We start from the raw sequence: 12,520 nt of genomic DNA on the forward strand, positions 1-12,520 counted from the left end.
GACGCCCGTGTTCCTGGACTCGACTATTTTTTTGTTGTTTTGTTTGTTTAATGTTGCAGGTAGATTCGCATCAACACTCGTCGCCACTGTTAGATCCGTGGTTCAGTGGATAAAGAATTACACGGATGCTGTATATCCCAAACAACAGGTCTTTACTGGAGGAGGGTCATCTCTAGACTGGAGTACAGAGGCATGCGCACAGCTTACATACCGGTGTGGTTACTGCCGGTACTACAGTATACAGGAGCTGTAAAAAGTAGTTCTGACTTAAAGCACATACACTACACCCTCGATGTGCCGTGTGTTCCCCATTCCCTGTATAAGTATATAGTTATTTTGTATTTGCCTGTATTTTATACTAGTGACTTCTCATAAGACTGTTTTATTTTCTGTTTTAATAAAATCTTGGTTTTCTTACATCCAAACCACTTGTCTACTCGAGTTTTCTGTATCGCCGCCTGTACCTAAGTCCGGTGTCTAGAACCCAGGGGCGTGGGAGCGATTCGAACCGCTCACAAACAGTCAAGGGCATAACTGACTGGGTGCACGCGCCAACCCGCCACCCCCTACAATATTGTGCATATGGACTTTCAAAAGGCGTTTGACAAAGTACGACATAATAGACTTGTTTGCAAAATTGAAGCCTATGGGATTAAAGGGACAGTGGCAGCATGGATATAAAATTGGCTAAAGGGCAGAAAGCAAAGAGTAGTATTGAATGGTTGTTTTTCAGACTGGAGTGAAGTATACAGTGGTGTTCCCCAGGGGTCGATATTAAGACCACTGCCGCTTTTGATATATATTAATAACCTGAACTTGGGTATACAGGGCATAATTTCAAAGTTTGCAGATGATACGAAACTCGGAAATGTAGTAAACAATGAGGAGGATAGGGATCCTTGGCTTTCTTAAGAGGAATAGAATACAAAGGCAAGGAAGTCATGCTAAACCTTTATAAAGCACTGGTTAGACCTCAACTGGAGTAAAGGGGTATAACATTTGCAATTCTGGGCACCACACTTTAGGAAGGATGTCAAGGCCTTGGAGAGGGTGAAGAAATTTACTAGAATGGTACCAGAGTTGCAGGACTTCAGTTATGTGGAGAGACTGGAGAAACTGGGGTTCTTCTCCTTCGAGCAGAGGTTAAGAGGAGATTTGATAGAGGTGTTCAAAATGATGCACAGTTTTGATAACCAGATAACAGGTAACCAGATGACAGAGATTGAAGGTGATTGGCAAAGGAACCAGAGGCGACATGAGGAAACACTGTTTTACACAGCGAGTTGTTGAGATCTGAAATGCACTGCCTGAAAGGGTGGTGGAAGCAGATTCAATAGTAACATTCAAAAGAGAATTGTATAAATACTTGAAGGCAAAATATTTACAGAGCTTTGGGTAAAGAGCAGGGATTAATTGAAAGAGCCGGCACAGGCACGATGGACTGAATGGCCTCCTCCATCTGTGCTGTATGATCTCAGGCTGTTCTCGGATCGAATCAATAATTCAGTAAAATAGCAAAATACTGCAGATGTTGGAAATCCGAAATAACAACAGGAAATGCTGGAAAAACTCAGCAGGTCAGGCAACATCCGTGGAGAGAAATTTGAGTTGACGTTTCGGGTCGAACCCTTCTTCAAAACTGGAAAGAAAAGAAAATAGATCGAAGGCAGGGCTGCGATCGGACAAAAGAAGTGAAACAAAAGCAGTAAAAGAGACAATGAAAGGTATTAGAAGCTAGACGAGATGGTAATAGGCTGAGATTAGGTGAAAAGTGTACTGGCAGGGCAAGAGATAGCTGCCAGGTGTGAGAGAGAAACAAAAGGAAAGGGGTGGGGGGAAAGGAGTGGAAAAATTACAAGAAAAAATGTAATAGGGGCCGAGGTTATGATCTGAAATTGTTGAACTCGATATTGAGTCCGGAAGGCTGCAGAGTGCCTAATCGGAAGATGAGGTGCTGTTCCTCGAGTTTACGTTGAGCTTCCGTGGAACAATACAAGAGGCCAAGGACGGTGAGGTCCGAGTGCGAATGGAGCGGTGAATTAAAATGACAGGCGACCGGAAGCTCGGGGTCACCCTTCCGGACTGAACGGAGGTGTTCCGCAAAGCGGTCACCCAATCTGTGTTTGGTCTCACCAATGTAGAGGAGACCGCATCGTGAGCAGCGAATACAGTATACTAGATTGCGAGAAGTACAAGTAAATCGCTGTTTCACCTGGAAGGGGTGTTTGGGGCCCTGGACAGCTTGATTACTAAGTGTAATAAATCTTTACATCCACATTCTTGAAGTAGAAGCAAAGTGTCCAATCTTTAGATTGCCACCTCCACCCTGATTGAATAGACCTGCACCTCTTTTCGTACTGAGTTTGAAGCTGTACACACCAGTTATTCCCCGGCCTCTACCTTTGAACTTGAATAAACCTCAGCAGCAGCTTTCCTGGAGGCGCTGGTTTATCAGTTAAGCGGGTCTATTTTTAAATTCAGTGACGTTCTCTTCCCTCCCATTGGCTGGCCGGCTGGTGGCTGGGAAAGTTTAAAAAAGAGATCGGCTGGCAACTCGCGCACGGCGGTTGAGGGCTGGGCCGGGGCGGTTGGGAAGAGAACGGGGAAGTGGCTGCAGGGCGCGCGTGCACACACAAAACACTCGCTGGTCGCGCGCCTGCAGCGCGGGGGAGGTGAGTGAGCACGAGCTTCTGCACAGAATGACCGGCGGAGGGACGGGAGCCAGTGTTTGAAGGAAGGAGACGGGCCTGCCGCCGGTTGTAAGGAGAAACGCGGTCACTTGTATATCCGTCAGGCGGTGAAGACAGTGGCTGGTGTCGTGCGCCTGTTCCTTTAATCCTCATTTTAAAGTTGTAGGAGCCGGTGTCCAGCGGTGGAAGTTTGGAGCGGACCAGGTGCGGGAGGAGCGGAGACAGCAGCAATAATGTGTGAGAGCCGTTGTAGGAGGATGGCGGACAGGGACAAGCGGCCCGTCTTACTCGCTGACATCCAGACTTCTTTCAAGACAGACAGCTTCTACAGCAACTACACGGTGGCACCGAAGGAACTGGGCAGGTGAGCAACACATTTAATTCAAATTTAAAAACACACGCACGCAACCAAATAAACTCGTTCCTTTGCGAATCCTTTCGGGTAATTCGCTCACTGAAGGGCCGTTAACGAGGTAAACAGAAACATAGAAGATAGGAGCAGGAGTAGGCCATTCGGCCCCTCGAGCCTGCTCTGCTGTTCAATGGCTGATCATCCAAATTCAGTACCCTGTCCCTGCCTTCTCCCCATATCCCTTGATCCCTTTAGCCTTAAGAAATATACTTAACTCCTCCTTGAATATATTTAATGTATTGGCCTCTACTGCCTTCTGTGGTAGAGAATTCCACAGGTTCACCACTCTGGGTGAAGTAATTCCTCCTCATTTCTGTCTTAAATGGCTTACTCCTTTATCCTTGGACTGTGACCCCTGGTTCTGGACTCCCCAACCATCGGGAACATCCTTCCTGCATCTAGTCCTGTTAGAATTTTATAAGTTTCAATGAGATCCCCTCTCATTCTTCTAAACTCCAGCGAGTATAAGCCCAATCGACCCTATCTCTCCTCATACGTCATTCCTGCCATCCCAGGTATCAGTCTGGTGAATCTTCGCTGCACTCCATGGCAAGAACATCCTTCCTCAGATAAGGCGACCAAAACGGCACACAATACTCAAGATGTGGTCTCACCAAGGCCCTGTACAACTGCAGCAAGACATCCTTGTTCCTGTACTCGAACCCCCTCGCTACGGAGGCCAACATACCAGTTGCCTTCTTAACCGCCTGCTGCACCTGCATGCTTACCTTCAGCGACTGGTGCACAAGAACACCCAGGCCTCGTTGCACTTCCCCTTCTCCCAAGGGGTAGGATTGCACGTCGGGTTGAAGTTTATGAGAAGGGGGTCAGGGTGTGATCCGAATTTCCGAATATTTTGTGACTTTTTAGTCTACGTTAGTTGCCTTTGATCTCTATACTCTGACCTAATGATGACAACTTTGGAACTTTGATAGTCGAGAGGTAGTGCTCCATGGTTGTCAGAAAATGGATTTTTTTAAATATCAATGTAAAGCTGGGTGGTGGTGCCACATCACAGTGGTATACTCTACACCTCCAGTAAGTGCTGCCTTTACATCATCTGGCTGGCACTCTTCAGCCCACCAACTGGGCACTGTGTTTTAGAACTCTCTCCCAGCAGTGAAAATTTAAATACTTTTCAGTACAAGCATCGGCATTCTCTTAAATATTTAAATTAATTGCAGGTGGGTTTAAACAGTGGGACCTTGGTTTGACACTGCACAGGAGCTGCATCCCCTCCAGGAATTTTATCATTGCTTTGTTCTGGTGACACTTCAGGTTTTCAGTGTAAATACACCCATGCAAAATCAACAACAACTTGCATTGATATAGCAACCTTTTAACATAATAAAACATCCCTAGGTGGCGCACGAGCGTAATCAGACCCAGAAAACATTGACATCGAGCCAACGCAGGAGACATTAGGACAGGTGTCCAAAAGCTTGGTAAAAGAGGTAGGTTTTAAAGAGTGTCTTAAAGGAGGAGAGATGGAGAGCTTTAGCGAGGGAATTCCAGAGCTTAAGGCCTAGACAGCTGATGGCACGGCCGCCAATGGTGGGGCAAAGCAAGTTGGAGATGCTTGAGGTCAGAAATCGAGGAATGCAAAGTTCCCAGGTGGTTGTAGGGCTGGAGGAAGTTGCCGAGATAGGGAGGGGTGAAGTCATGGAGGGATTTGAACATGAGGATGAGAATTTTAAATTTGAAGCGTTGGTGGCCAGCGTGCACAGGGATGATGGGTAAACAGCACTTGGTGCAAGTTAGGCTATGAGCAGCAGAGTTTTGGATAAGCTCAGGTTATTGATTTACATCCACATTTCATTTTTTTTACTTTAGTGGTGCAGTTATGTAATTTTGCCAAATGGAAATGAGCTTTCTCTGAAGGAAAAATTTCGGTTACAATCATTCTGTGCTCTTGTCATTCATATTTTGTTTTGATTTGGGGAGAACAACTTTGTCTGCTCTCATTTAGATTTGTTACCATGTCAATCTTTGTAGGCTTGCTGAGCTCTGCTATGTAATGTGGTCCAATTGTAAGGAGTGCAGCCATGCTGGACTGACTCTCCTTGTGTAGCTTGCCTACCAAGAGGCTGTTGATATGGTAGATCCTGAGATCCACAATTTTTTTTGCCTAAGATGTTGTCAGTTCCTTGCATGTCAAGTTGTTTATCAACTTTAATATTTCAAGATTTTTTTTATAACAAATGTTCAGTTTTTCATGGTTTTTAGACCCAAGATAATTTTTTAGGGGTTTGTGAAGAGGATAAGACAAATGTGGGTTATATGTAGAAATGTTTGAATTTTGTCAGAACATTTTTCTGTCTAATTGTTTGGTTCTAATGGAAAGATCAGTTATAGTAGGTCACTGTCTTGCAACTGCACTTAGAAACCCCAACTGTCCAGCTTTTGGCCCTCCACTCATCATGACATTTCTGCAGCTATCAATTTGCTCAACCACACCCTCACCATCACCTTTGATGCACTAGTCCTTATTAAAACAATTACTCTCTCTCTCACCCTGCCCCTTCCCCCGGTACGGCCCTCATCTTCGCTCCCTTAAGTCCAAGGGACGCAGACTTGAATGGACATGGTGGACAACTGGTTTAGCCATTCACCGCCAGATCTGGCTGGACCACATGAAGCACTATCGGGCCCTGCTCTCGTCTGCCAAAATTGCTCATTATTCCAGAATCGTTCTGGAATGCAAAGATGAACCCCGGCTTCTATTCTACGCTGCCAACCGTCTTCCTAAACCCCCTCCCCTGTCTCCTCCACCCTCACCTCTGACAACAAGTGTGAGGAGCTCATGGACTTCTTTGTCTCTAAGAGTGAGATCATCTGTTCAGCTGCCTCTGCCACTTCCCTTCCTTCCCCTAGCCCACTGGACCAAACTTCCTCTAAGGTTCCATTCCTGCCCTAGCCCTGAACTCGCCTCTTTCTCCAGTTTCTCTCCGATCTCCCCTCATGACCTCTCCGTGCTCATCTTGTCCATGAGACCCACTTCCTGCTCCCTCGACCCTATTCCCACCAAACCGCTGACCACCCAACTTCCTTTTCTGGCTCCCATTGGTTGACATTGTTAATGGTTCGCTCTCCTTGGGTACTGTTCCCCCTCTCCCTCAAATCTGCTGTCATCACACCTCTCAAAAAAACCAACCCTTGATCCCTCCAACCTTGCAAATTACCACCCCATCTTCAACCTCCCTTTCCTCTCAAGTCCTTGAACGTGTTGGCGCCTCTCAAATCCGTGCCCATCTTTCCCGCGACTCCATGTTTGAATCCCTCCAGTCAGGTTTCTGCCCCGCCACAGTACCAAAACGGCTGTCATCAAGATCACAAATGACATCCTTTGTGACTGTGACCAAAGGTAAACTATCCCTCACCGTCCTCCTTGACTTTTCTGCAGCCTTTGACACGGCTGACCACTCCATCCTTCTCCAACGCCTCCACCGTCGTCTAGTTGGGTGGGACTGCACTCTCCTGATTCCATTCTTGTCTATCTAATCGTAGCCGGAGAATCACCTGCAGTGGCTTCTCTTCCCGCTCCCGCATCGTTGCCTCTGGTGTCCCCCAAGGCTCTATCCTTGACCAGCTCCTATTTCTCATCTACATGTTGTCCCTTGGCAACATCATCCGAAAACACAGCGTCAGTTTCCACATGTACGCTGACGACACCCAGCTCTACCTCACCACCACTTCTCTCGACCCCTCCACGGTTTCTAAATTGTCAGCATGCTTGACCGACATCCAGTTCTGGATGAGCAGAAATTTTCTCCAATTAAATATTGGGAAGACCGAAGCCATTGTTTTCGGTCCCCGCCACAAACTCCGTTCCCTAGGCACTGACTCCATCCCTCTCCCTAACATCTGTCTGAGGTTGAACCACACTGTTCGCAACCTTGGTGTCACATTTGACCCTGAAATGAGCTTCCGACTACACATCCGCAGCATAACTAAGACCGCCTATTTCCACCTCTGTAACATTGCCTGTCTCCGCCCATGCCTCAGTTCATCTGCTGCTGAAACCCTCGTCCATGCCTTTGTTACCACTAGACTTGACTATTCCAATGCACTCCTGGCTGGCCTCCCACATTCTACCCTATGTAAAGTTGAGGTCATCCAAAACTTGACTGCCTGTGTCCTAACTCGCACCAAGTCCTGTTCACCCTTCACTCCTGTGCTCGCTGGCCTACATTGGCTCCCAGTTAAGCAATGCCTCGCTTTCAAAATTCTCATCCTTGTTTTCAAATCCCTCCATAGCCTTGCCCCTCCCTATCTCTAATCTCCACCAGCCCAAACTCTTTTCTCCACCCCCCCCCCCCCCCCCCCCCCCATCCGAGATATCTGTGCTCCTCTAATTCTGCCCTCTTAAGCATCCCTGATTATAATCGCTCAAGCATTGATGGCCGTGCTTTCTGTTCCCTGGGCCCTAAGCTCTGGAATTCCCTGCCTAAACCTCTCTACCTTGCTTTCCTTCTTTTAAGACACTCCTTAAAACCTACCTCTTTGACCAAGCTTTTGGTCACATACCCTAATTTTTCCTTATGTGGCTTGATGTCATTTTTTGTCTTATAATACTCCTGTGAAACGCCTTGGGATGTTTTTACTACGTTAAAGGCGCTATATAAATACTTGTCAAAAATAGGAATACCTACATTAATTTTACATTTTTACTAAAGTATGTCTACATTGGGTGTAAATGGAAAGAAATTGAACTAGTACATTATTGGTACTGTGTAAGTTTGAAATAGTGAACTTAAACATGGGAACTGAACAGTTCAGCATTTAACATATTTGAAGGCTACTGTAGTAGGAAGTGGACATGTGGTTATCCTGCTGATGTCTTTCAGATTGAATCAGAGGAAATGCAGCGACTTCATCATATCCTTTTAGAGATCACTTTACTGCAGTTGAGTTTACTAAGTTTTTTTATTAAAGTAATTGCTGTTGCTGTAATGCAGGGTTTGAAATTATGGCTGCAGAATCCTTGGTGAAGGGAACTACTTGCATTTGAATAGGCTTTCATTGACTTGAAGAGTGCTGAGAGTGCCTTACAAAGGGGAGAGGTTGACATTGAGAAGGAAATGAAGGAATTTGAGGCGAGGATGCTGAAAGCCTGGTCTAAAAGGCAGGTTTTTAAAGAGGCTTAATAAGGTGGGTAGAAAGGTGAAGTGGTTTAGTTGACAAATTCCAGAGGATAGGGATATAATGCATGAAAGAGTGGACTCTGGAGTAATTTGAAAACCAGGAAGAGAATTTGCTGGGATGGAGCGCCAGTGGAGCAGTACGTGGACTCGGGTGATAGAGGTATATAACTCTGCGTGGCAGAGAACTCGGGCTGCAGAGTTTTGGATTAGCTGAAGCTTATGAACAATGGAGACAGGGAGGCTGGTAAAGAGAGCATTTGCAAAATTAGATGATGGGTGTGGTTGGGAATTTCCACAGTGAAGGCAGGAATGTAAGTGGGCAATGTTCTGAATGTGGAAGAAGGTGGCCTTAGCAATAAATTGAGGATTCATGGATTATGTAGTCTGATCACATTCCATCATGTGTTCCGCTCCCGGAGAGACCTCCAAAAACTCCAAATTAAAGGGCTGTCAAAAATGGGAATCACATTACCAAAGTTTGTGTTGAACAAAGTACTTTTTAAAATTCATTTGTAGCTTCTTCAGAAAGGACAGGTGTGGCACTGTTTAAGCAATTGGGTATTGTCTCGTGTAAAATTTCCCCTTTTCCTCAACATTTTTACCCTTGTTTCTCTACTTCTTTGCTATACACAAGTTCTGTGCAGTTTTGAATTTTTAAAGCATATTTTTGGCAAGCTTTTCATTTTGTTTAGTTATCTTTTGCTGATGCATCTTACTTTGGAAATATAATCTTGATTGAATTGCCCTCAACATGAGTCAGTAGCAGCATTTGGCTTCAAGATCTGAGCTGAATACTATAGAATCTAGCTATTAATACTCTGTTTCTGTCATCCACTAACATCGCATGTTGCACTATTCAGCATACTGAACTACAGTATTCAGCAAAAGAGTTGTCTAGCCTTTGGCCCTCCATTCACCACGGCATTTCTGCTCAACCACGCCCTCACCTCCACCTTTGATGCCCTAGTTCCCATTAAAGCCATTACTCTCTCACCCTGGTCGTTCCCCCAGTATGGCCCTCATCTCTCTTCCCTTAAGTCCAAGGGACGCAGACTTGAATAGACTAAATATTGGGATAACCGAAGCCAATGATTTTGGTCCTAGCCACCGACTCCATCCCTCTCCCTGGCAACTGTCTGAGGCTGAACCAGACTGTTCGCAACATTGGTGCCGTATTTGACCCTATGATGAGTTTCTGGCCACATCCGCCCCATCACCAAGACTGCCTATTTCCACCTCCATAACCTTGCCCGACTCCACCCCTGCCTCAGCTCATCTGCTGCTGAAACCCTCATCCATGCCTTTGTTATCTCTAGACTTGACTATTCCAACACACTCCTGGCCGGCCACCTATCTTCCAGTATCCGTAAGCTTGAGGTCATCCAAAACTCTGCGGCGCATGTCCTAACTCGCACCAAGTCCCGTTCACCCATCACCAATGTTCCCACTAATTTTTGGGTGCACGGCAACTTTAAGGGGCTGCGCAGCCCATTCACAGCTTTGCGCATGAGCGAAACTTAACATTGGAAAAGCCAGTCCCGGGCTGCGCGGGACTGGCAGAGAGCTGTATGGCCACACCGCTTGGAGGGAACATTGCCCATCACCCCTATGCTCACTTACCTACATTGGCTCCCGGTTAAGCAACGACTCCATTTTAAAATTCTCATCCTTATTTTCAAATTACCCCTCCGTATCTATGTAACCTCCTCCAGCCCTACAACCCTCCGAGATATCTGCGCTCCTCCAATTCTGGCCTCTTGCGCATCCCCAATTTTAATCGCTCCACCATTGGTGCCCGTGCTTTCAGCTGCCGAGGGCCTAAGCTCTGGAATTCCCTCCCTAAACCTCTCTGCCTCTCTTTCCTCTTAAGACATTCTTTAAAACCTACCTCTCTGACCATCTGCCCATGTATCTCCTAATGTGGCTCGGTGTCAAATTTTGTTTGCTCACGCTTCTGCAAATCGCCCTGGGACATTTTACTACATTTAAAGGCGCTATATAAATACAAGTTGTTACTGTCTCGCTGCTGAAAGGCCTTGTTCTCAGTAAGAATCACAAAAACATACCATCATTTTACAATGCAAAGACAGTAAGTGCTGATTCAAGAAGCACTCCTTCAGGTCCGCATTCGGAACAGAATCAGGTTTAAGTCATGATCAGTGTTGGGAGCTCTCTGAATGTTCTGTATTAGTCTAAAAGCAAGTGAAAAGGCATTGAGGGCTCATTGAACTTGCACAGAGAATATTTAATGATCATAGCTGTTCACAAGATCTGGATCAAGGGGTCACTTGACCCCTTTACTAGCTAAGGAAAACTCTTTTTTTGGACGTTTAGTTCATAACTCTGAATATTAACCATTTCAATTTTAGTGTAACTCATTGTTACTGAGTAGAAGGTTACCTAATGCAATAGCTGCTGGCGAATACATCGGATGGTGTATATATAGATGCAATTCATTTCCATCAACTTCTTTCTGAATTTAGTTTGGATCGTTCTGTAACAAGTTGGTTTGATGTTTTTTACCTTTAGCTCTGCAGTAAGAGTTCTTGATCTTGAATAATAACAAAAAAAGAGCAGTACTGTGGCAAAACCACTAAGTGACTTACATAATTGTCTGTAACCAATGTTATTACCTTTCAAGTTGGCTCTGGTTAAACAGAGCTAGATCGACAACATCGCGATCTGACGCGATGACGTCATCACGTGGGTCATGTGACGTCCCCTTCGGCGGGAAACGTGATGTCAGAGGTAGAGGGCGGGACCAGCCAGTCCTCGTGTGGATTGAAAGAGAAAAGACCTGTTTTGAGCTTCTCCTGTAGTTTCTTGTTTTGTAAAGTTCTTAGACAATAAATTCAGTTTGTTAACTTCCAGTAAGTTATAGATTCTTTGTTAGGAGTGCAGAGACTCCTACAGTACAGTATTAAAATTCAAAGTGTGTAAAAGTGAATATTTTGCAATGGGAGGTAGGTAGGTAGGGAGAAGGCTCTAGTAATGTTTAATTTTGGTTCCCCTCTTGTTGCTGCAGCACTACCTTTTCATTTTTGTTTCTAAGATGAGGAAAGAGAACTGGAAGTATTAGTTATGGAAGTGAAAGACAAAAGGCCTAACTTCCCTCACCCCTCTAAGAATTTTGAGATGGCTAGGTAGCTTCATCTGACAGCTTGGCTGAGATTGAGAAGTCCATTTGCCAGTCCTCTTTTTCTACCATTTTATGATGCAGTTTGTTGAGACACCGGTGCGGGTTTGCAAATACAATCTTTCATGGTTTTGTACATGCATAGAACACCTCTGATGTGATCCATATTTCAAAGGTTTTTGCCTTAGATCCAAGTGCTGCACACCAGTTTAAAGCAAGTTTGATGTTTTCTGGGGGTATATGTTGCACGTGAAGCTTAAAAAGTGCAAACGTAGCACTGATTTATAAGTCGGGAAATTTTAAAGCTCAATGTACAAGACAAATTGCATGGTTACAGTTCATTCTATTACATTAACCCTTTTTTTCTGTTGCAGAGGCAAATTTGCTGTAGTTAAAAAATGTATAGAAAAAGCTACTGGGAAAGAATATGCAGCTAAGTTTCTGAAGAAGAGGCGTCGGGGTCTGGATTGTAAAGCTGATATCATACATGAAATTGCTGTACTTGAAATGGCAAAATCAAACCCACGTGTGGTAGACCTGTATGAGGTGTATGAAACAACTAATGAAATCATCCTCATATTAGAATAGTAAGTATTCTTTCCTCTGTTGTTGAAACACATACAATATTAGAGTTAACAAAGCTATACAAATGTTAAGATTAGCTTTGCTCCTGGAATATTGATGGCATATACATAAAGTAAACTATTAGAACTATTGATCATTAAATTTAAATATTTAGTGTTCTGTGTTCCACCATTCACTATTCTCTTTTTTTTAAATGACATTCTTTCCATTTTTTTTCTAATTCATTCTTTTCCTGGTAATTTTTTTTTCTTTGTCAGTTTTCTCCCCTCATCTCAAGTGCTGACTCATTTTGGGGTAGTTTCACAGGTGCTGGTCATGTATATTGACTTTCAAAAGATGTTTGATAAAGTGCAACACAACAGACTTGTTAGCAAAATTGAAGCCCATAGGATTAAAGCGGCAGTGGCAACCTGGTTACAAAATTGGCTGCAAGACAGAAAGCCGAGAGTAGTGGTGAATGGTTGGTTGTTTTTCAGACTAGATGGAAGTATATGGGACTGTACCCCAGGGCTCGGTATTCGGATATATATTAAAGACCTGGACTTTGGTATAG

General features: G+C 44.7%; 1 protein-coding gene across 1 annotated transcript in view; it reads left to right on the forward strand.

The window, feature by feature from the left end:
• The first annotated feature begins 2,558 nt into the window (after positions 1-2,558).
• Positions 2,559-12,520, forward strand: part of LOC147120220 (serine/threonine-protein kinase 17B-like) — a 32,223-nt gene continuing 22,261 nt past the window's right edge. Inside the window, 3 exon segments of the mRNA XM_085985835.1 lie at positions 2,559-2,672; positions 2,851-3,054; positions 11,757-11,969. Of these exon segments, the coding sequence (XP_085841961.1) occupies positions 2,924-3,054; positions 11,757-11,969 (344 nt within the window). The 5' untranslated portion in view covers positions 2,559-2,672; positions 2,851-2,923.

Source organism: Somniosus microcephalus, chromosome 4 (genome assembly GCF_052327205.1).
Source record: "Somniosus microcephalus isolate GS21.2 chromosome 4, FLI_Smic_1.0, whole genome shotgun sequence".
NCBI classification, from domain to species: Eukaryota; Metazoa; Chordata; class Chondrichthyes; order Squaliformes; family Somniosidae; genus Somniosus; species Somniosus microcephalus.